This window comes from Myxine glutinosa, chromosome 11 (assembly GCF_964187855.1).
Source record: "Myxine glutinosa chromosome 11, kmMyxGlut1.1, whole genome shotgun sequence".
In the NCBI taxonomy this organism is placed as follows: domain Eukaryota; kingdom Metazoa; phylum Chordata; class Myxini; order Myxiniformes; family Myxinidae; genus Myxine; species Myxine glutinosa.
Window position 1 is genome coordinate 129,790,507 of NC_136271.1, and position 22,386 is coordinate 129,812,892.

The 22,386-nt window shown below is 48.1% G+C and overlaps 1 protein-coding gene across 2 annotated transcripts in view; it reads right to left on the reverse strand.

Annotated features, from left to right (window-relative positions):
- HSPG2 (heparan sulfate proteoglycan 2) overlaps window positions 1-22,386 on the reverse strand; it is a 411,257-nt gene that overhangs the window by 71,238 nt on the left and 317,633 nt on the right. For both annotated transcript variants that reach the window (XM_068131082.2, XM_078787133.1), the window contains 6 exons: window positions 20,841-20,976; window positions 13,847-14,064; window positions 13,571-13,712; window positions 9,857-10,003; window positions 7,382-7,516; window positions 2,291-2,469 (listed from right to left, as the gene is read on the reverse strand). In XM_068131082.2, coding sequence (XP_067987183.2) covers window positions 2,291-2,469; window positions 7,382-7,516; window positions 9,857-10,003; window positions 13,571-13,712; window positions 13,847-14,064; window positions 20,841-20,976 — 957 coding nt within the window. The remainder of the gene's footprint in view (window positions 1-2,290; window positions 2,470-7,381; window positions 7,517-9,856; window positions 10,004-13,570; window positions 13,713-13,846; window positions 14,065-20,840; window positions 20,977-22,386) is intronic.

Below are 22,386 nucleotides of genomic sequence, written 5' to 3' on the forward strand. Positions count from 1 at the left end.
TGGAACAGCAATCTCAGGGCCGGTAGTCGAGTCGGTGATTTCAATTGTGTTTCTCGGCTCGAGAGAAGTACCCCATCAATGAGCAATTCCAGACCTGGAATGTGCATCTTCTCCTTAGATAGAGCTTACATGAAATCTTCTGAATAATTTGTAACCTCCAACCTTTGACGTTTGACGTTTGGTTTGACTGGCGTTTGACGTCAGCCAAAAACGTCAGCCAAAAACTGGCGTTTGACGTTTGACGCTGGCGTTTGACGTTTGGTTGGTCAAACGTGCCAGGCCAACCAGCAAACACAGAGTTGAGGCATTCAGCTTTTTCACGTGCGGAGTCAGCTGTGTAGCCGTTTGAGCTAAGGGAGGGGATGGAGGGGGAACAAGCACCAGAAACAGATTTGACCAGACGCCACCAGGATTTGGAAGAGGGAGATAGATAAGAGAGTTCGGTCTTGAGAACGGAGAGATATTGTTTCCTGGCTCTCCTGCGGGTGGGCACACACTTGTTTCGGGCTTTGTGAAAGGAAATGAGATTTCCTTCCGTTGGATTTGCTTTCCAGGAGACGAAGGCAAGTTGTTTTTGGGCAACAGCCTCACCACAAGATTCCGTGTACCATGGACGGGAGGAAGTGTATGACAACTGAAGACGAGATGGGATAAATCTGAGCATGGGAGAGAGCAATTTACTTTGGAAGAATTCCCAGGATGAGTTGATGTCAGAGGCGGTAGAGATGGGAGACCAGTCCAGGTGATTGATGGCTGCTTGACCATTGACGTTGATGACTGAGCTGAACTTGAACTGAACTGAACTTGAACTGAGTTGAGTTCAGTTGACCAAACCAACCACGTTGACCAAACGCGTTTTGGCTGCTTGATGGCTCAATCATCAACTGAACTCAACTCAACTTGAACTGAACTGAGTTGAACTGAACTGAACTTGACGTTGATGGCTGCTTGACTTGATGACCAAAGAACGTCAGCCAAAAAAGGTGCCAAAGAATAATCTGGATTATTCTAGAACAAAATATTGCACCTTTTGCTTTGGTTTGACTTGAAATGTATATGCTCACATCCCGTCACATGTCTGCATGCTTTGGAAAAGGGTCAGGATAAAATGTGGGCTCATTCACTTTGACAGGTCAAAGCAGGATGGTGAAATTACATGGACATGCACTATCAGGGGCAGCATGGTTTTCAACTAGGGATGAGTGATGCATGGAAACAAGGTATTTGTGTGTAACATTCATTCAGTTTTCCAGAACCTTTTAATTTCTATTCCTACATGTTCTCAGCCTCATAGTAGAGCCGCCACACACATGCATAGACATACATACAGACATATGTGACACAACTCAGGTCTGTTAGATGAGACAAACACAGCCATTGATATTGGGGGACGTGCCGTCACTTTCCGGGGTACCCTGGATACAAGGGACATCACAACAATGGCGCCGCTTATCTCACTGTACCCAGTGGGGCATCTACTAAGGAGGAGATTCCTCCTCTTCATGGATACTCACCTATGGTTGTTTTTTCTTTCTCTATCTTTTCAAATGCTGAACATGAAGCAAGGAAGCAGCACGTACCATTTTTAAGTCTTTGGTATGACTCAGCCAGAATTTGAACCGCTGACCTTCCAGACTCGGTATGGACTCTTGAACGATTACACCACTGAACAAGTTAAGATTCTTTGTCTATTTTTTAAATTACCACTGGAATATGATGAAAAATACAAATTTCATACTTATGTATCCTTCAGTTTATCGGAAAGACTTGCTATTCATATGGATTGAACCACCTCTAGAGGCCATTTTCCCCCACAGAGCAGGAGTTGGCCTTTTTCGGGCACCTTGGTCCCCTTTTTAAAGCAATGTTTTATGGCCGGATGCCCTTCCTGCCGCCAACCCTGTTAGTCGCCTCTTGCGACACACAGGGAATTACCAGTGAACTGGTACTCAATTTGCCGACCTCGGAAGGATGACAGGCTGAGTCAACCCCCTGGCGTTAATTCAGCGATCAACCAGTATTCGAACCCAGGATCCTAGGATCCCAAGCCGGCACCCTAACCGCTAAGCCAACACCAGGCTGTGTCCAACACATATGTTTTTGTCTAATAATCCATGGATTATTCGACAAAAACATATGGATTATGCATTTGCACACAGACCTAGGTTAACATGAGAGTCACATATGACCAATTTCTGACAAAAGTGGATGGAAACCAATTTCTGTCATGTAAAATAAGGAAAGTAAGTATCAAGTATGTACATCATATACTCCTCCTGCTGAAACCTACCCTGAGGACAGTCTCTTCCTGTCTGAAATCCGGGTTTCCTGGCTCAGGTCTCCTGTCTCCCTCGTGACGCCACATCACGACAGGGTGTGGTTCACCCAAACCCACACAGTGAACGATGGCTGCCTCGCCCTCCCGCACCCACACTGGCCCTGGTGGTGTCAGCTGCACAGTTGGAGGCCCTGAGGTTGTACAAGAGTAATTTTGATTAATATTGATTTATTAATAATTTTAATTTCTTAATTAATCTATATTATAATAGGCAAAGGTGATTCTGTCTGTCTGTCTGTCTGTCCGTTCGTTCGAAGGTACTGCAAAAACGGCTGAACCAATCGTAACAATATTTTGGGTGGGTAATCCTGGGACCCCCTGGAGTAAAATAGGCTATATTGTTTTTCCAATTTCAGCTTTGGTCTCCAGCATTTTCAGGTTTAGACTCCCGCATAATGTTATTTTTCCGGGTACCGCACAAACGGCTGCACCGATCGCAACCTGACGAATGAAAACACACAGTTAAAAATAATGACCTCGGAGAAAGACCTTTTATAAGGACATGGGTTGAATCCCTGCTTGAGAGAATGGCAACCCCCTCCCCACCATCACGGTCGTCTCTCCAACTCACAATCCCATGAGATATGCAGAAAGGATGATCCAAAACCAATTACCTTCCTTTTGATTCGTATGTAAACATCATTAGAAGTAAATAATGACCTCGGCCAAAGTTCAAACGACGTGAGTTCAATCTCTACATGAGAATTATACATAGCTATTTGGGCGGTGTATAAGCTAACAGATTGCTGTCTCCATCGATCTTGCCAAGGCCGTAACACCTATCGGCTCAAAATCCATTTAACTGTTGACTTTGTAGTTTTCACAATGAAGGAAACATTAACAATGTTGTTAAAAGTTTATATTAATGCTATTTAATTTGTGATTGGAGTTATGCTGTTTGGAATGAAAAAAGAGATATCGAGTTCAAGTGAATGACGACATGCCGTGATGGTTTCTACTTTCTAAATGTGAAATTCGCAGATCGCCATATGCAGATTCGCCACAGTCCCATGATTGATGTTTCTATACGTTAACGTACCCATACGTTTTTCATGGAAGTCCTTCACGAACTTGTTGTCCATGTCTAATGTGCGACTGAAGGTGCTACAGGAATGTGGAATTTATTGGTTTCATGCTTTAGCATTCGCCATTTCTGCATTGTCTATCTGCTTCTGGCCTCCCACCCGTGCGGAGCACGGGTACCTCACTAGTTTTATTAATTTGTTAATTCAAATAATTAATTCGTGCTTTCCATATTTATTTGGTAATGACAAAAGATTTGCCTGACAAAAAAGTCTGTGTTGCTGCACAAAAAGTTTGTTTTGCAAATCTTTCTTTAATGATAAATTAAGAACAAGCGGTCATGCCGTTCCTGCACATTTGTATTGTTATATGGTGCCATGATATATGCACTCATGTGTCTTAGTAATTGATGCAACAAAATATTTAATTAATATATATATTTAAACCTCTGACAATGAATGCAAAAATTATCTTTGAATTATCGAATTCCAGATTTGTGTACAATTATGGCGGCACATAGCAGTGGCTGGAGTACCACATCACCAACAACCATACAAGGCATTGCTCGTGCCAGTGATTTTTGGCAATCGTGGAAAATGGAGGGAATTCACGGAATCGATGACTTGAAATGGAAATTGTGAATACAGCCAATGAATAATCCGCTCATGCCAATCGCAGCTGCTTCGGACGAACACCGCTGTGAATCTCAATTTAAATTTCTGGCATTAAATCTGTACTGAATAAACTTCCATCTAACAATCCCTGGAGAGCCTCGTCAAAGTGAAATTCAATTTAAAAGTTGTGCCACCTGTCTGGAAGTCAAACAACGTTGAAAATGATTCCAAACAGTAAAATTACTGTTTTAGGGATGTCATAAAGAACATAAAAAACAGGCATGGATATGTGTTAAATAAGGTGGTGTAAAAGACGCTGCGTCAATGCCGGTAAACTTCCGAAAAGAGATTTTTTTTCTCCAGCCTTTAAAATTTTAATTTTAATTTCAATTTAATTGTATACAGTCACGTGAAAAAGTAAGTACACCCCATGTAAAGTTTTGACTTTTTCAACATATTTCAACATACAGCTATTTGATCTTCATTTCAACAATATTGATAGATAAAGGTGATATAATATAACAAATATCATGAAACATTTACATTTTGTAGTCCATTGTATAATTTAAATAAACATAAATGCAAATTTCGCATGTAGAAAAAGTAAGTACACCCTTGGCTCTCGTAGGTGGTATTGCCCCCTTTGGCAGAAACAACCTCAAGTAGGCATTTCTTATAACTGTCTACCAGTCTCTGACATCGACTGGAAGAAATTTTTTCCCACTCCATCATGCAGAATTCTTTCAGCTGTGCGATGTTTGAGGGGTTTCTTGCATGCACAGCTCGTTTCATATCCCCCCACAACATCTCGATGGGATTTAGATCCGCGATTTGACTTGGCCATTCCAGAACCCTCCATTTCTTTCTTTTCAGCCATTCCTTGGTGGATTTACTGGTATGTTTAGGGTCATTGTCATGTTGCAAGGTCCACCTTTGGTTCAGCTTCAACTTGCCGACAGATGGCCTCACATTATCCTCAAGCACCCTCTGGTACAATGAAGAATTCATCGTGGATTCTATGATGGTGAGCTGCCCAGGCCCTGTTGCAGCAAAGCTGCCCCAAACCATAATATTTCCACCACCATGCTTTACAGTTGGTATCAGGTTCTTGTAGTCAAATGCTGTCTTTGGTTTTTTCCAAACATGTCTTCTGGTACTGTGGCCAAATAGCTCTACCTTTGACTCATCTGTCCAGAGCACATTGTTCCAGAAGTGCTGGTCTTTGCCTCGGTGTTCATTGGCAAACTTTAGTCTTGCCCTGATGTTCTTTCTGGACAGCAAAGGTTTCCTCCTGGCACACCTCCCATGTAGATCAAATTTGTGCAGCCTCTTTCTAATGGTAGACTCGTGCACTTTGACATCAACAGTGGCAAGAGCTACCTGTAGGTCCCGTGATGACATTCTGGGGTTCTTAGAGACTTCTTTCAGCATCTTGCGGCCTGCTCTCGGGCTGAACCTGCTGGAGCGGCCTGGCCTGAACAAGTTGGCAGTTGTTTGGAATCTTCTCCACTTGTAGATGATCTTCCAGACAGTCGAATGATTGATTTCAAATTGTTTGGAGATCTTTTTAAATCCCTTCCCAGACTCGTAGGCATCTATAACCTTCTTTCTGAAGGCCTCAGAGAGCTCTTTTGATCTAGACATGGTGACGCCGCACACTTCAACAACAAAGAGCAAACCAAACTAAATGTCTGAGGTTCAAATAAGACAGGTTCCTCCAAGATCCTCTCTAACGATGTTCTAATCATTTGCACCTGAACTGGTGTACCTGATTCTAATTTTAGGTATTTGAAGTAGTGATAAATGTAGGGGTGTACTTACTTTTTCCACATGCAAAATTTGCATTTATGTTTATTTAAATTATACAATGGACTACAAAATGTGAATGTTTCATGATATTTGTTATATTACATCACCTTTATCTATCAATATTGTTGAAATGAAGATCAAATAGCTGCATGTTGAAATATGTTGAAAAAGTCAAAACTTTACATGGGGTGTACTTACTTTTTCACGTGACTGTACATGAATACTATAGAACACAAATAGCCATCTTGGCTATTTGTCAGACCTTTGAGCTCTTGATCCCAAAATCTATTCAATTCATCTTTATATCATTCTACATAAGTGTACCAAATTTGGTCAGAATCCCATCACTGGTTCACCAGTTATCGCTGAAACAGTATTTTTTACCTAACATGACCTCTGACCTTTGCCCTTTGACTTTGTGACCCCAAAATCTAATCAGTTAATCTTAACCTCATTATACATACCTATGCCAAGTTTGACTAAGATCCCTATAGCCGTTCTCAAGTTATCTTGGTAACGAAAACCTATCACGGATGTACAGACGGACGGACAGACAGACGGATAGCTGGACGGACAACCTGAAAACATAATGCCCCCGGCAATCTCATCGGTGGAGGCATAAAGAGAAATTTTCATACTGATCGGATCAAGTGTTGTACTTGTCAAATTTTGTCATAATGAAGGCACTGATGACATCGTCATCAACATATCTTATTCTCCATGGGAAGTACTTGACAATAAGCCATGTTTAAATTTTTTCCATTGAGCTGTTTCAGAGATATAGAGGTGCATCGTTTTTCCAAGATGGCGTCCATACCACATGACCGATGACATCATAATTAGGAATAAAATATTACACAGGCAGAGGCGCTCCTATGGTAAAATTTCATGTCAATGGACTAACGGTTGCCAAGAAAATAAATTTGACATTATCATCAGAAGGAATAAATTTTAAAAACGCGCACACGCATGTATGTACGCCGCATGTACGTACGTATGCCACATGTACGACCGCAACCAATAGCTTAACCCTGCTCTTCGCTTCGCGAGTGCAGGGTAAATATGATCAAATATGAGCTCCCTTGCTAGGAGCTTCAATGCAGGAGGCCATTAGCATTAGGCCTATCAAGCCAGCATAATTGTTACCAACCTAAAGGTTACTGTACATGCTCTTTCCTTTTTAAATGCTCAGCATCAAGCAAGGACGCAGCACGTGCATTTACGTCTTTGGTATTTCTCGGCCAGAGTCGGGTTCGCACCACCAACCTCCTAGATATAGGGCGGACATTACACCACAGACTCTGGTTTCCTCTCTTCTTTCCCATGTTTACATGGGCTAAAGGGACAGATGTCCCTTTATTAATTTTAACGTCTCTAAATCATCCATTTCACAACAGGTCGGGACAGGATCTTTATCAAATGCCGTATGTGTATTTCTCTCACAATGCTTTGATTGGTTTTGGTTGCACAAACGCGCTCAATAAATTTGTGCACAACTATGCATTCCATAGTGTGTGCTCTACTGGGTGTGTATCTAATAAGAGGTGTAATGCACAAAGTGTACACATGTTATTAGGTGTTCAGAGTGGACAGTTACCCTGCACAGAGAGCACAGCGACAGCACGGGTAATCCCGAAGGCATTGCTTGCGAGGCATACGAAGTTCCCATGATTTTGGACACTTGCTCGTTGCACCCACAACGTTGTGCCGTCCTCACTCAACTGCACATTATCTGTCAAGACACAGAGATTAAATGCAAAAAGGAAAAAAACATTCTGAAAGCTTAAATTTTGTAAAATGTATACGTTATGGTTCCCATCAAACTAGATGGACCAGGGCAATTTGGACTTATTAGATCAAAGTCACAAATCTGCATCAGAGTCGAGCAAGAGGATCCACATAAAGTTTCCACGAGTTATTTTAAATCAATTCTGGGAATGGAGAGTGATGTCCACAGTGTCATCACCCAGAAAGAGAACACAAGAACACCAGTACACCAGAGAAGAGGCCAAAAGGAGCATGTGTAATGGTCACGTGGGCCATGCACATTATGGCTGAGCGGCCGTGCAGGTATATATTTTGCACAATTCATATCATTGGCACTGTTCAGATGATGTAGTAGTTTGTAGCATATAAGCCCTTGAGTTGCAAACATTGATTCTCACTGAAATCGAATCCGACAAAGAACCTGCCTTCCTGGTACTTTGTAGGCAGCATTGCCTGATGAAGTGTGCCGTCTTTTGGGTTACTCTGAGCCAAGTGAGGGTACTGGAGTGTGTTTCGAGATAATTTAAAGAACTATAACGACACTCAGTAGAGTGCATAGTCTCGTCTCGCACGCTCATTCTGAAAAAAAAATACCATCGTAAACTGAACAAACTACTATTATGTCCCACTCCTATTATGGTCCATATAACCATATCATCCATGCACCCCATTATGTCACATACATTGCCATTATCTGCAACTTTATTGATTAGTAGGATATTTAACGACCATTTTTGTGCACATTAAGGCTAAATTGCTTCAATGAAGATGAATGAATGATGAATGATCGTTTTAAGGCCATTTTCCCCGCTAGAGTGGGGGTTAGCCTTGCGGGCCCCATGACAATCATGGTTCCCTGTTTGAGGCAATGTTTTTATGGCCGGATTGTCCTTCCTGACGCCAACCCTTAGTCGCCTCTTACGATGCGCAGGGATACGGTGTACCTATTCTAAAGGCAATGTTTTTATGGCCGGATGTCCTTCCTGACGCCAACCCTTAGCCGCCTCTTACGATGCGCAGGGATACGGTGTGCCTATTCTAAATCGGGGTACACACCATGATCATTCACCCAGCAAGCTGGTACTCAATTTGCCGACCTCGGAAGGATGACAGGCTGAGTCAACCCCCCTGGCGTTAATTCAGCGATCGACCGGGATTCGAACCCAGGATCCTAGGATCCCAAGCCGGCACCCTAACCGCTAAGCCAACACCAGGCTTCACTGAAGATGAATATTAAAAAAATTCAAATTATATTCACCATGGCTAGTCGATGATATGTGTAAAGTTTTGCAATGATCTGTTAAGCGGTTCTGGAAGTGAAGATTTTTTTATATTTTAATTTTCAATCCAATATGGCTGCTAGACCACGTGACTCATGACATCATCTTACTATAATTCACCAAATGTCCGTCCGTCTGTCTGTCCGTCCGTCTGTCTGTCTGTCTGTCTCCGTCCGTCCATCCATCCGTCCGTTCCCAGTTACCGCAAAAACGGCTGAACCGATCGCAACGCAATTTTGGGTCGGTAATCCTGGGACCCCCTGGAGTAAAATAGGCTATATTGTTTTTCCAATTTCAGCTTTGGTCTCCAGCATTTTCAGGTTTGGACTCCCGCATAACATTATTTTCCCGGGTACCGCAAAAACGGCTGCACTGATCGCAACGACACACCTCCATGCCCATGGGATTCCCGTGGGTGACCCCACTAGTACATTTAATTCATCACTCACGTCAGGTTGTATCACATATATGAAGTTTCAGATTTTTTGGACAAGGATTTTTCAACAGAGTAAGGCTGGAATACCACTTCACTGATGACATCATCATTATCACCATATATACCCCCACTGGGAGTTGATGACATATGCCAAGTTTATATTTTTTTCGTTGAGCGGTTTCAGAGGTGATATGCAATTTTTCTCCTTTAATCCAATGTGTCTGCCATACCATATGACCTATGACGTCAGTGTTGGCGATAAAATATTATCAATGGGGTGACCCTCGTTTCGCATCGATCGGACAAGGGGTTGCAGAAAAAGACAAATTAAAAGCGCAAATACATACATACATACATACATACATACACACATACACACATACACACATACACACATACACACACACACACACATACATATATATATATATATATATATATATATATATGTGTGTGGACACACAGATATTTGATTAACTTCTAGCAACTAATGGTTTTAATGAAACAAGCTGTTAACTGAGTCAGAATAAAAGTACAGTAAGTAATTTACAAGCAGATGTTTTTTTTTACGTGAGGAAGGGTCACTCACCAGGGAATGATGCACCTGTTTCAGAACGCCATTGAATTGACACTGGATGTGAACCGCTCTTCAGCTGACAATGAAACTCCACACTCTCCCCGACCCGTGCCACCAAATGTGATGTCGGCTGCACCTTCACTCTTGGTGGTTCTTCACCTGCACAAATTATGGAACCATAATACCCCCATCATACTCCTTGCTTATACCACTGTGTGCCATTTGTTTGTACTAGGGCATGCCCGTACTATATCTATATCTAAAATTATATCCCCCCCTCTATTTACATGAAATGGTTTGGTTCATGAAATGTTTTGGTTCATTCGCAACGCCAAAGCGAACGGCGAACGCTTTACATGAAATGGTTTGGTTCATGAAATATTTTGGTCCATTCGCAACGCCAAAGCGAACGGCGAACGGCTTGCGAGTACAGTGACAATCCCCCCGGGGTTTTTATTAGTTTTAAAACATAGTTTAACGCCAACATAGCGGCAACATAGTTTGCAAACGTGAAATAAATGAATACGCTCTCAAATGTGCCATCCGAGGCAGAGTGTGTCCGCCACGTTCGGCACACGCGATAGCTCGCTGCTCTCTGATTGGTTGAATCGTTTTTTGGACATAGCTCGGTAAGTAATTGTCCGATTAATATGAAACCTTGAAAAGGCACATCCTCGGGTCCCCAGCAATATACCTGGCAAGTTTAAAGTATATCGGACCCGTGGTTGTCGAGAAACAGCGGTCACAGACAAACAAACGTACAAACGTACAAACAAACACACAGAGATTACTGGAATTATAGATAGATAATAAAGAATCTAGAAAGCTACAGCGGAGGTGCTGTGTCATACAAAACAATTTTTCATGATAAAGAAGCACTTTTGAGGAGTCAGTAAGATGCAATGTTTATGCTGTAGCGGTTACCGCTGGGTGTACACAATCGCCTTGCACCTACCAAGGACGCGGCCAGGGAGCAATCACCATGCCGGGCTCGTCCAGGCCGCCCGGACAGGCCCAGACGCGCCTCTCCCGGGCATGCCCGGACTCGCTGTTCCCGGGCTCGCCCGAGCCTCCCGGGCACGCCCGGTCTCGTCTTTCCCGGGCATGCCCAGACCCGTCTTTCCAGGGCTCGCCCAGGACACCCGGGCATGCCCGCTCTCGCCTTTCCAGGGCTCGCCCAGGACGCCCGGGCATGCCCGCTCTCGCCTTTCCAGGGCTCGCCCAGGACGCCCGGGCATGCCCGGTCTCGCCTTTCCGGGGCTCGCCCAGGACGCCCGGGCATGCCCGCTCTCGCCTTTCCAGGGCTCGCCCAGGACGCCCGGGCATGCCCGCTCTCGCCTTTCCAGGGCTCGCCCAGGACGCCCGGGCATGCCCGGTCTCGCTTTTCCCGGGCAAACGCTCCGGCATAATGTGTATATATATTGCTGCCCGATAAACGGGCTTTTCAGAGTACCCGAGTTTGATACGTGCAATAAAGCAACTCGGACGAATTTCCGTCTTTGGTCGCGTCAATCCTTCCGACTCGCGTTGGAGCATAGCTCCTTCAATGCTATATTTTTTGTGATCAGTATGCACACACACACACACACACACACACGCACACACCCACACACATATATACACACACATCCACGAAGGTGGATACTTTGAGACCTGGAAGGGTTCCATTTCACCTTCTAAAAACCCCATTTGGAGATAAGAACCAACAACAACACACACACACACACACACACACACACACACACACACACACACACACACACACACACACACACATACACACACACATCCACGAAGGTGGTCACTTTGAGACCTGGAAGGGTTCCATTTCACCTTCTGAGTACCGCATTTGGAGATAAGAACCAACAACAACACACACACACACACACACACTTCTGTATTTGTAATATTTATTTGGTTGCAGCATTTCTGGATGATATTCCCAGTGTTGGCTTAATGGTTAAGGCAGCTGGCTTAAGAATTTAGGGTCTTGAGTTCAAGCCCCTGTTGTACTAGCACCACATGGGTGTAGGTGAAATAGCACCAAATGGGTTAACTCAGCCTGTCATCCTTCCGAGGTCGGGAAAATGAGTATCAGCTTACTGGGATGAATGAGCCATTCGGGTATCCTGCTTCGGAGCGGCGACCCGTCCAGGATTGTACTCCTTAGCCAATGAAACTGCCTCGGCAGCTCCTATGTGAATCATGGTGTGAAAGGATTGGTTATTATTATTATATTATTTCTGGGTGATGACATCTACCATTACATTTCTGTGTAACACAGCGTTTGTGGCAACTGGTGTCGTTTTAATAAAAGTCCAAAAATGTATCGGTATGGGTCGATTTCTTGTTGAACGTTGTCTCCAAAAAGAGATATCCAAGAAAACCTCCACATCCCAGAAAGCAAAGGCTGCCAGTGAACGTCCACATTCCAGAAAGCAAAGGCTCACAGTGAACCTCCACATCCCAGAAAGTAAACGTTTCCAGTGAACCTCCACATTCCAGAAAGCAAAGGCTCCCAGTGAACCTCCACATCCCAGAAATCAAAGGCTCCCAGTGAACCTCCACATCCCAGAAAGTAAACGTTTCCAGTGAACCTCCACATTCCAGAAAGCAAAGGCTCCTAGTGAACCTCCACATCCCAGAAAGCAAAGGCTCCCAATGAACCTCCACATCCCAGAAAGCAAAGGCTCCCAATGAACCTCCACATCCCAGAAAGCAAAGGCTCCCAATGAACCTCCACATCCCAGAAAGCAAAAGTTTCCAGCGAACCTCCATCATACACTGAGGTCTTACTATCCAGACAAATTTCCAGCAGACTGGAGACATTACCTAGTTGGTTGGGGAAGCCATTTTTCAAGCACTAGACAGTTTTTGCTGAATACTTGTAATTTTAACAGCAAAAGCAACTAGGGAAAATTAATGATCGGTGAAACAACATTGAACAACACCATCTTCTTGTCTCCCTGATTTTAACATTGTTTCACTTTTCTACAAATTCACCACTATTTTCAAGTCATTTTTGTCTTACCCACCGCGCACGCGTGCATGCACTCCTAAACTAAACGCACACAGGAAGTTGTCAGCTCCTCGAGAAAGGAATCTGAATAAACTGAAGTGCGTGACGTGAAGTCTATTACGAGCCTTAGCCTAAATTCTGGCCTTAGCCTAATTCTAAATTCAATATAAAAAATTCTTCTGGCTCACTATATCATCAGCGTGGAGTAGTTTCCCCCCAAAAGTCGATCTGGCAAGCCGTCCCATGTACGACTACTGTATATACAAATATCTATTTTTCAACTCTGATGGAACCTTGAACCTGCGTGCCACACCAGCAGTTGCTACAAAGGTCCTGACTAACCTCGGAGGCCATGCATCTTCCCTATTTGGGCATCTATTCCACATAGTTTGTGAAAATAAAAGCAAAGAACTACACATTGTTAAATGCAGTGTCAGCCATTATACTCTTAACTACAGTGTCAGTTGGTCTGCAAATTTTAAAAGCTTTTGTAGAAAAGTTAGTCCCCCCCCCTCTAGAAAGTAATCAATCCTTTTCCTGGGAGGGAGGAGGGCATCATATGTGAAAGGCCAATTTGATGTGGTGGAAATAACAAGCAGGCAAATAATCAGACAACTACCTCAACTAGTGTGAATCACAAGTTTCATCTATGAAGCCTGGTGATCAATCACATCAGTAATGTTAATATGAAAGCATTCTGCACATACGTGAACTTGCTGAGCTGGAGCCGGAAGATACTGTGAGGGAGACGGTGTGCTGACCACGTCCACTTGGGCCATCCACAACACAAGTATATTGACCTTCATCTCGAGCCGATCCATACCGAACACGCAAGATCTTGTCCAATGCCTGCAAACGCAGACACGTCAGCACCACAAAACTGAAAACCCATTTGTCTCTGGCCTGAGACATAAAGAGTTCTTGTCCCAAGCTGATGTTAGAAAACGTATTCATAGAAGAGCAATAACGAATCTTCCACAAACCTGGTGGTTCTCAGCAAGAGGACCGTTATTCCAGTACCAGGAAATGCGGCTGTAGGGTGGTGCACTTGTCTCGCATCGCAACTCGATTGTGTCTCCTGGTGCAAGGATGGGCATTGGTGGCTCCACCCAGACATCAGGCACAGTCAGGTGTGGAGTCTCCGGCAGTTCAGGGTATGGAGGGAAAGTTTCAGGCAAGTGCGGGCCTGGCCTATCAGGGACTGGTCAGAGGTAAACGCGCATAACGGAATGACTATTTCACACTAACACCACTACTGACTCCAAACATGCTATCCATCACAGTAATGATCATTTTTTAAAAAGTAATTTCACTGGATGATTAAAATTTATTTTATTTTCCCAATGTAATGTCATCTGGGCATTGCATAATCTCTTTATAAAGCGGTTCTGCCCATTTTAACTTGTAATAATTTTCTGTTTTCTGGATTCTGACTCTGAGTCATGGGAGCTCAGAGAGGATTACAGGGAAGAACTACAGAAAGTTGAACACTTCAAGGTGGCAAATGACAATGCTCAAAGGTGTGTGGCCCTTATTGAGGAGTATAATGCCATCATAACAAAGAAAAAAACAACAGAAAGAACAGAAACAAATTGTGGCTAAAAATTCTCCATTTACAGTCATGTGAAAAAGTAAGTACACCCCATGTAAAGTTTTGACTTTTTCAGCATATTTCAACATACAGCGATTTGATCTTCATTTCAACAATATTGATAGATAAAGGTGATATAATATAACAAATATCATGAAACATTTACATTTTGTAGTCCATTGTATAATTTAAATAAACATAAATGCAGATTTCGCATGTGGAAAAAGTAAGTACACCCTTACATTTATCACTACTTCAAATACCTAAAATTAGAATCAGGTGCACCAGCTCAGGTGCAAATGATTAGAACATCGTTGGAGAGGATCTTGGAGGAACCTGTCTTATTTAAACCTCAGACTAGTTTGGTTTGCTCTTTGTTGTTGAAGTGTGCGACGTCACCATGCCGAGATCAAAAGAGCTCTCTGAGGCCTTCAGAAAGAAGGTTATAGATGCCCACGAGTCTGGGAAGGGATTTAAAAAGATCTCTAAACAATTTGAAATCAATCATTCGACTGTCCGGAAGATCATCGACAAGTGGAGAAGATTCCAAACAACTGCCAACTTGTTCGGGCCAGGCCGCCCGGCAAATTCAGCCCGACAGCAGACCTCCAGATGCTGAAAGAAGTCTCTAAGAACCCCAGAATGTCATTACGGGACCTACAGGTAGCTCTTGCCACTGTTGATGTCAAAGTGCACGAGTCTACCATTAGAAAGAGGCTGCACAAATTTGATCTACATGGGAGGTGTGCCAGGAGGAAACTTTTGCTGTCCAGAAAGAACATCAGGGCAAGACTAAAGTTTGCCAATGAACACCTCGGCAAAGACCAGCACTTCTGGAACAATGTGCTCTGGACAGATGAGTTAAAGGTAGAGCTATTTGGCCACAGTACCAGAAGACATGTTTGGCAAAAAGCAAAGACAGCATTTGACCACAAGAACCTGATACCAACTGCAAAGCATGGTGGTGGAAATAGTATGGTTTGGGGCAGCTTTGCTGCATCAGGGCCTGGGCAGCTCACCATCATAGAATCCACTATGAATTCTTCATTGTACCAGAGGGTGCTTGAGGATAATGTGAGGCCATCTGTAGGGAAGTTGAAGCTCAACCGAGGGTGGACCTTGCAACATGACAATGACCCTAAACATACCAGTAAATCTACCAAGGAATGGCTGAAAATAAAGAAACGGAGGGTTCTGGAATGGCCAAGTCAAAGCCCGGATCTAAATCCCATCGAGATGTTGTGGGGGGATTTGAAACGAGCTGTGCATGCAAGAAACCCCTCAAACATCGCACAGCTGAAAGAATTCTGCATGGAGGAGTGGGAAAAAATTTCTCCCAGTCGATGTCAGAGACTGGTAGACAGTTATAAGAAACGCATACTTGAGGTTGTTTCTGCCAAAGGGGGCAATACCACCTACTAGAGCCAAGGGTGTACTTCCTTTTTCCACATGTGAAATTTGCATTTATGTTTATTTAAATTATACAATATACTACAAAATGTAAATGTTTCATGATATTTGTTAGATTATATTGAAGCGCGGTGTTACGCGCGCTGCTTGTAAGCAAGGAGGAAGCGGACAACGCGGTAAGTTGTAAGAGTCTTTATTCAAGAGCTCACTGTAACACTGGAGCGTTCCGGGCTGCGCGCCCGGTGTATATCCCGCGGCCACGCCTACCCCTCGGGCGTGGCCGGCGCCCACTTGGCGCACGGAATGATGTCATCATGCCAGTGAGCTTTCGTGTCCGCCACACGCGCCCCCCCCAGAATTCCCGCGCACCTGAAGGGCCAGTTTGCGGGGCAAACGGATGACCCGGCCGAAGCACCCTCTGGCGACTGGCGGCGTCCGGGGTGCAGGGATGCCAGCTGGGATGCCTCCGGCTGCACCCGGGATGGGTGCAGGCTCGGGGGGGGGGGGCGTGCCGGCGGGGCCGGGCGGTGCCGGGGGTCCGCCCGCCGGGGGGTGGCCCCGACGCGGGGGCCGAGCCACCGGCAGTGGGTGGTGCACGTCGAGGTGGGCCGGCTTGAGGCGGTCTATGGAGACACGGTCAGGAGTGCCGCCGATGTCCAAGGTGAAATGTTTCACCCCGGTCTCCAGCATGCGGAAAGGCCCGTCGTACGGGGGCCGCAGAGGTGTCCGGTGGGCGTCGTGCCGGACGAAGACGTACTCCGCGGTGCGAAGCTCCGGGCGACGTGCGTAGGTGGGTGCACGTGGGCACCGGGGCGAACCACTGGGCGGTCTCCTGCAGCGCGGAGCGCTGCTGCGCCGTGGACCATGGTGCCGTGGAGTCGGGGAGGAACTCGCCCGGCACCCGCAGCGGTTGCCCGAAGACCATCTCCGCCGAGGATGCGCGCAGGTAGTCCTTGGGCGCCGCCCGGAGGCCCAGCAGCACCCAGGGGAGCCTGTCGACCCAGCCACCGTCGCGGAGGGTCGCCCGGAGCGCGGCCTTCAACGAGCGGTGGAACCGCTCGCACAGGCCGTTAGCCTGGGGGTGGTAGGCCGTGGTGCGGTGCAGCTGGACCCCGAGCCCCCGCGCGACCGCCCCCCAGAGCTCCGAGGTGAACTGGGGGCCGCGGTCGGACGAGATGTCCAAGGGGGCGCCGAACCGGGCGACCCAGGTGGCGATGAAGGCCTGCGCGACGTCCGCCGCCTTCGTTGACGCCAAAGGCACGGCCTCCGGCCACTGGGTGGTGCGGTCCATCATGGTCAGGACGTGGGTGAAACCCCGCGAGGGGGGCAGAGGTCCCACCAGGTCCACGTGAACGTGGTCAAACCGACGTTCCGGCACCGCAAACGGGGCCAATGGGGCCTGGGTGTGTCGGTGCACCTTCGCGCGCTGGCACGCGAGGCACGTCCTGGCCCAGCCGCGGACGGCCTTCCGGAGGCCATGCCAGACAAACTTGTCGGCGATCAACCTCTGGGAGGCCCTCGTGCCCGGGTGGGACAGGCCGTGGATGGCGTCGAAAATCTGGCACTGCCAGCTCGCGGGCACGATGGGGCGAGGCCGCCCGAGGGAGACGTCGCACCAGAGGGCCGTGCCCGCGCCGTTGAACGGCACCTCGGTGACGCGGAGGCCCGTAACGGCGGTCCGCAAGGCCTGGACATCGGGGTCGGCGGCCTGGTCCACCGCCATCCGGGCATAGTCGATGCCGAGGTGGACCGCGTGGGCAACGGACAGGGAAAGGCAATCCGCCACCGGGTTGTCCTTCCCCGCGATGTGCCGGATGTCCGTCGTGTATTCGGACACGGCCGAGAGGTGACGCTGCTGCCGGGCCGACCAGGGCTCGGCAACCTTGCCCATTGCGAACACCAGTGGCTTGTGGTTGACGAAGGCCGTGAACGCACGGCCCTCGAGCAGATGACGGAAGTGCCTGACCGCCAGGTGGAACCCGAGCAACTCGCGGTCGAAGGTACTGTACCGGCGTTCGGGCGGGCGAAGCTGCCGGCTGAAGAATGCCAGCGGTTGCCAGGCTCCACGCACCCATTGCTCGTGCACCGCGCCCACCGCGTAGTCCGAGGCATCGGTGGTGAGGGCGATCGGTGCATCGGGCGCCGGGTGCGCGAGCATGGTGGCGTTAGCCAAGGTGAGCTTCGCGCCCACGAACGCCGCGTCCATCTGCTCGGTCCAGGTGATGTCACCTTTGCCTGGCTTCCCTCGGAGGGCCTCGTGCAGGGGGCGCAGGAGCTGGGCGATGCGGGGCAGGAACCGATGGTAAAAGTTTACCATGCCCAGGAACTCCTGGAGCCCCCTGATCGTGCGGGGGCACGGAAACCCCTTCACCGCCTCCACCTTGGCCGGTAGGGGGACGGCCCCGTGCCTGGTGACGAGGTGCCCCAAAAAGTCGATTTCAGTGACACCGAACCGGCACTTGGCGGGGTTCAAGATCAGGCCGTGCTGGCCCAGGCGTTCGAAGAGCGTGCGGAGATGGTGGAGGTGCTCTTCGCGGGACGTGCTTGCGACGAGGATATCATCCAGATAGACGTAGACGAAATCCAAGTCGCGCAAGACGCTGTCCATGAGGCGCTGGAACGCCTGAGCCGCATTCTTCAAACCGAAGGGCATCCGAAGAAATTCGAAAAGACCGAACGGCGTGATGACAGCCGTCTTCGGGATGTCCTCCGGCCTGACGGGGACCTGGTGGTAACCGCGTATGAGGTCCACCTTCGAGAAGAAGGACATATTCGCCAAGCGGGCAGAAAAGTCCTGAATATGGGGGACGGGGTAGCGGTCGGGTGTGGTGGCGTCGTTGAGACGGCGGTAGTCCCCGCACGGTCGCCATCGCCCGCCGGGCTTGGGCACGATGTGGAGCGGCGACGCCCAAGCACTCTCGGAGCGCCGCACGATGCCGAGCCGCTCCAGCGTAGCAAACTCGGCTTTAGCAACCGCGAGCTTCGTCGGCTCAAGGCAGCGTGCCCGGGCGTATACCGGTGGCCCGGCGGTGGGGATGTGATGTTCCACCCCGTGCTTGACGGTCCCCGCCGAGAAGGTGGGCCTCGTGAGGGCCGGGAAACGGGCGAGGAGGCGGGTGAATTCGTCCGCTGCCGGAAGCGTGCAGATGAACCTGGCCGGAACCGAACCGCTCACCAAGCCGCTCGGTGAGCCGCTCCGTGAGCTGCTCAACGAGGCGGGCAGCGCGCAAGCGAGCGAGCTGAACGTCTCGGCCTGGACAAGCCTTCTGTGCTTTACGTCCACCAAGAGGCCATTGGCACAAAGGAAGTCCGTGCCAAGCAGTGCCATAGGCACGTCGGCAGTCACGAACGACCATCGGAAAACCTGCCCTCCGAACCGCAGAGAAAGGCAGCGTTTTCCGTATGTGCGAATGGGCATGCCGTTGGCAGCAAGCAGAGCGGGACCCCGGCCCGCGGTCTGCTTGTCGGACGTACCGGCGGGAACGACACTCACCTGCGCTCCCGTGTCGCACAGGTAACGGCGCGTGGATAAGGTGTCCGTTATGTACAGGAGGCTGTTTAATCGGCCGGCGCTCAGTGCCACTACCGAGGGCCGGCCCGGGCGTTTCCCGACCTGCCGAATGAGCACGGCGGACGACATTGACGGGCCTCGTGGCCGAACCTAGCGTGGAAATGGCACCAGGTTTGCGGCGAAGCCGGAGGCCGCGGTTTCCGCAGTGGTGGTGGGCGGGGCATGGCGGCCGCCACGAGGCGCCCCTCTGAGTAGGGGTGGGCACCCGCAGGAGGTTCAGCGGCTACGCGGTACGTCGCGTAGTAGGGGTGGGCACCGCAGCAGTTTCGGGTTCGGGAGCCGCTACGGCCGCACCGAAACTCGCCTGCGTGTCCAAAGCCGCGTAGAACTTGTCGGCCTCGGCCGCGATCGCTCGGGGTTCCGTTGTCGCAGAACCGGCCAACGCGAGGCGTACTCGTGCCGGCAGCTGCCGTCGAAATAACGCCCGGAATAGAGCGTTCGGGGTTTCGTCGCCCATGAGCGACAGCATATGGTCCATTCAGACCGACGGTCGCGTGTCACCGAGCTCGGGGAGGTCCAAGAGGCGATCGGCCCGTGCGTCCACCGTGAGGCCGAACGTGGCGAGGAGGAGACGCTTGATCGCCTTGTACCTGTCGTCGGCCGGTGGGTTCCTCAGGACCGACACGACGCGGGCGGCCGTGCCGGCCCCGAGGGAGGCGACCACGTGGCAGTAGCGTGTCTCGTCCGCCGTGATGCCTCGAAGCCTGAACTGGGCTTCGGCCTGCAGGAACCAGATCTCCGCCTGAGCTTCCCAGAACTCGGGGAGCTTTATCGCTACCGCGTTGGTTGCCATGGCTGTGGCGGGTTCGGGTGGTCAGTGACGGCTGACCAGAACGTCGGAGGTCACCAATGAAGCGTGGTGTTACGCGCGCTGCTTGTAAGCAAGGAGGAAGCGGACAACGCGGTAAGTTGCAAGAGTCTTTATTCAAGAGCTCCACTGTAACACTGGAGCGTTCCGGGCTGCGCGCCCGCTGTATATCCCACGGCCACGCCTACCCCTCGGGCGTGGCCGCCGCCCACTTGGCGCGCGGAATGATGTCATCACGCCAGTGAGCTTTCGTGTCCGCCACAATATCACCTTTATCTATCAATATTGTTGAAATGAAGATCAAATAGCTGTATGTTGAAATATGTTGAAAAAGTCAAAACTTTACATGGGGTGTACTTACTTTTTCACGTGACTGTACATGTTTTCAAAAGCCTAATTACATTTCACACCTGCATTTGGCAGAAGCACTCAGTTACCTCTCACCCAATCATTTGCGTCCTTCCTGCGACTAAGATTGTACACTTTTAAAGAGAATTGGCAAACTATTCAAAAAGAGCTGCATAATAGCAAGCTCATCACAGTTTCCAACCAATTTGTTGTACTGCTCGAGCTGATAACAACAAAAAGTATCCTGACCTTGGATCACAACAACTTCAACGTGACCTTCATCCGAGCCTGCAGCATTAGTGGCAATGCAAGCATAGGATCCGGAATGGGAAGGATGGACTGATGGGAGAACCAGCGTACCAATCCCATCAAACTCAGAGCGGGCCTGGAAGGAAATGCAGATGTGCAATGGAGAGGGAGAACAAAAATCAAACAAATAAAGGGATATCAAGATCAACATCTCAAGTGCCGGATTTTAAGCAACATTGGAAGCTCGAAATTTTTCGATGCTACAGTAAAGTGGCTGCTGGTTGCATCATTTTCTGGGGGGTGCGGCTGCCGCTGTTGCAATGCCTCTCTATAACCAGTCATCTGATACCCATCTTGCCCAACTTGGAAGGATGACAGGCTGAGTCAACCAGGCTGGTGTTAATTCAACGGCACCCCAAGGGCTCCAAACTCAGGACCCTAAGATCTCAAAGCCAGCCACCATAGCCACCCTCTGGAGTCTACTATATTTGAATTTGAATGCATTTGAATGCGGTTGGAGCCGATAAATTCGGCTTGTAGACTCCAGGGGGTTAAGCCAACACCAGGCTTGAAATGCAGCTGACACACACACACACACACACACACACACACACACACACACACACACACACACACACACACACACACACACACACACACACACACACACACACACACACACACACACACTGCAGGACTGATATAAGAAACACACACAACCACCAAGATACCAGCAACGCCACAACAATGGCGTCATCTTTCATACCGCACTCACCGGGACATTTCCTAAAAAGTCATTTCCTCCTCCACATGGATGTCAACCTTTGGGGATTGTCTATGCGCTTTTCCTTTTAAATGCTGAATGTCAAGCAAGTAAGCAGCACATATAATTTTTTAAGTCCTTGGCATTTCTAAACAAGGAACCCCAGCTACATTGTTAAGAGACTTATTGGGTTTGGGTGAGTTCAACTCTGCACATTCAATCACTATGAGGGTGGTTCAGGAGTTATAACCTGTACTTAAAATTCAAGAAAATCCGAAAGTACGTTTTAGTAAATGCAACCACTGTATTTTTCAAGGGATTCCATGACTACCTATATGCTTGCCCCATCAGTGTAGTCACACCTTAATGCCGGAAGCATAAGAATCAAAGGAGGGGGGGGGGGCATGGGCTTAATATTAATAATGGGTCTGACTTCCAAAATTACCGTTTGTTAGTGAAGTTACAATGTACGTGAAATCACATATACAGTTTATGTTCATTATTTAATCATCCTTGTTTTTTGTTTTAGCCTAATTTTTAGCCCATCCCCTGCACAGCATGTGTGTGTGTGTGTGTGTGTGTGTGTGTGTGTGTGTGTGTGTGTGTGTGTGTATGTGTGTGTGTGTGTGTGTGTGTGTTTGTGTGTGTGTGTGTATATGTGTATGTGTATATGTATGTGTATGTGTATGTGTGTGTGTGTATGTGTATGTGTGTGTGTGTATGTGTATATGTGTATATGTGTATGTGTGTATGTGTGTATGTGTGTATGTGTGTGCATCTGTA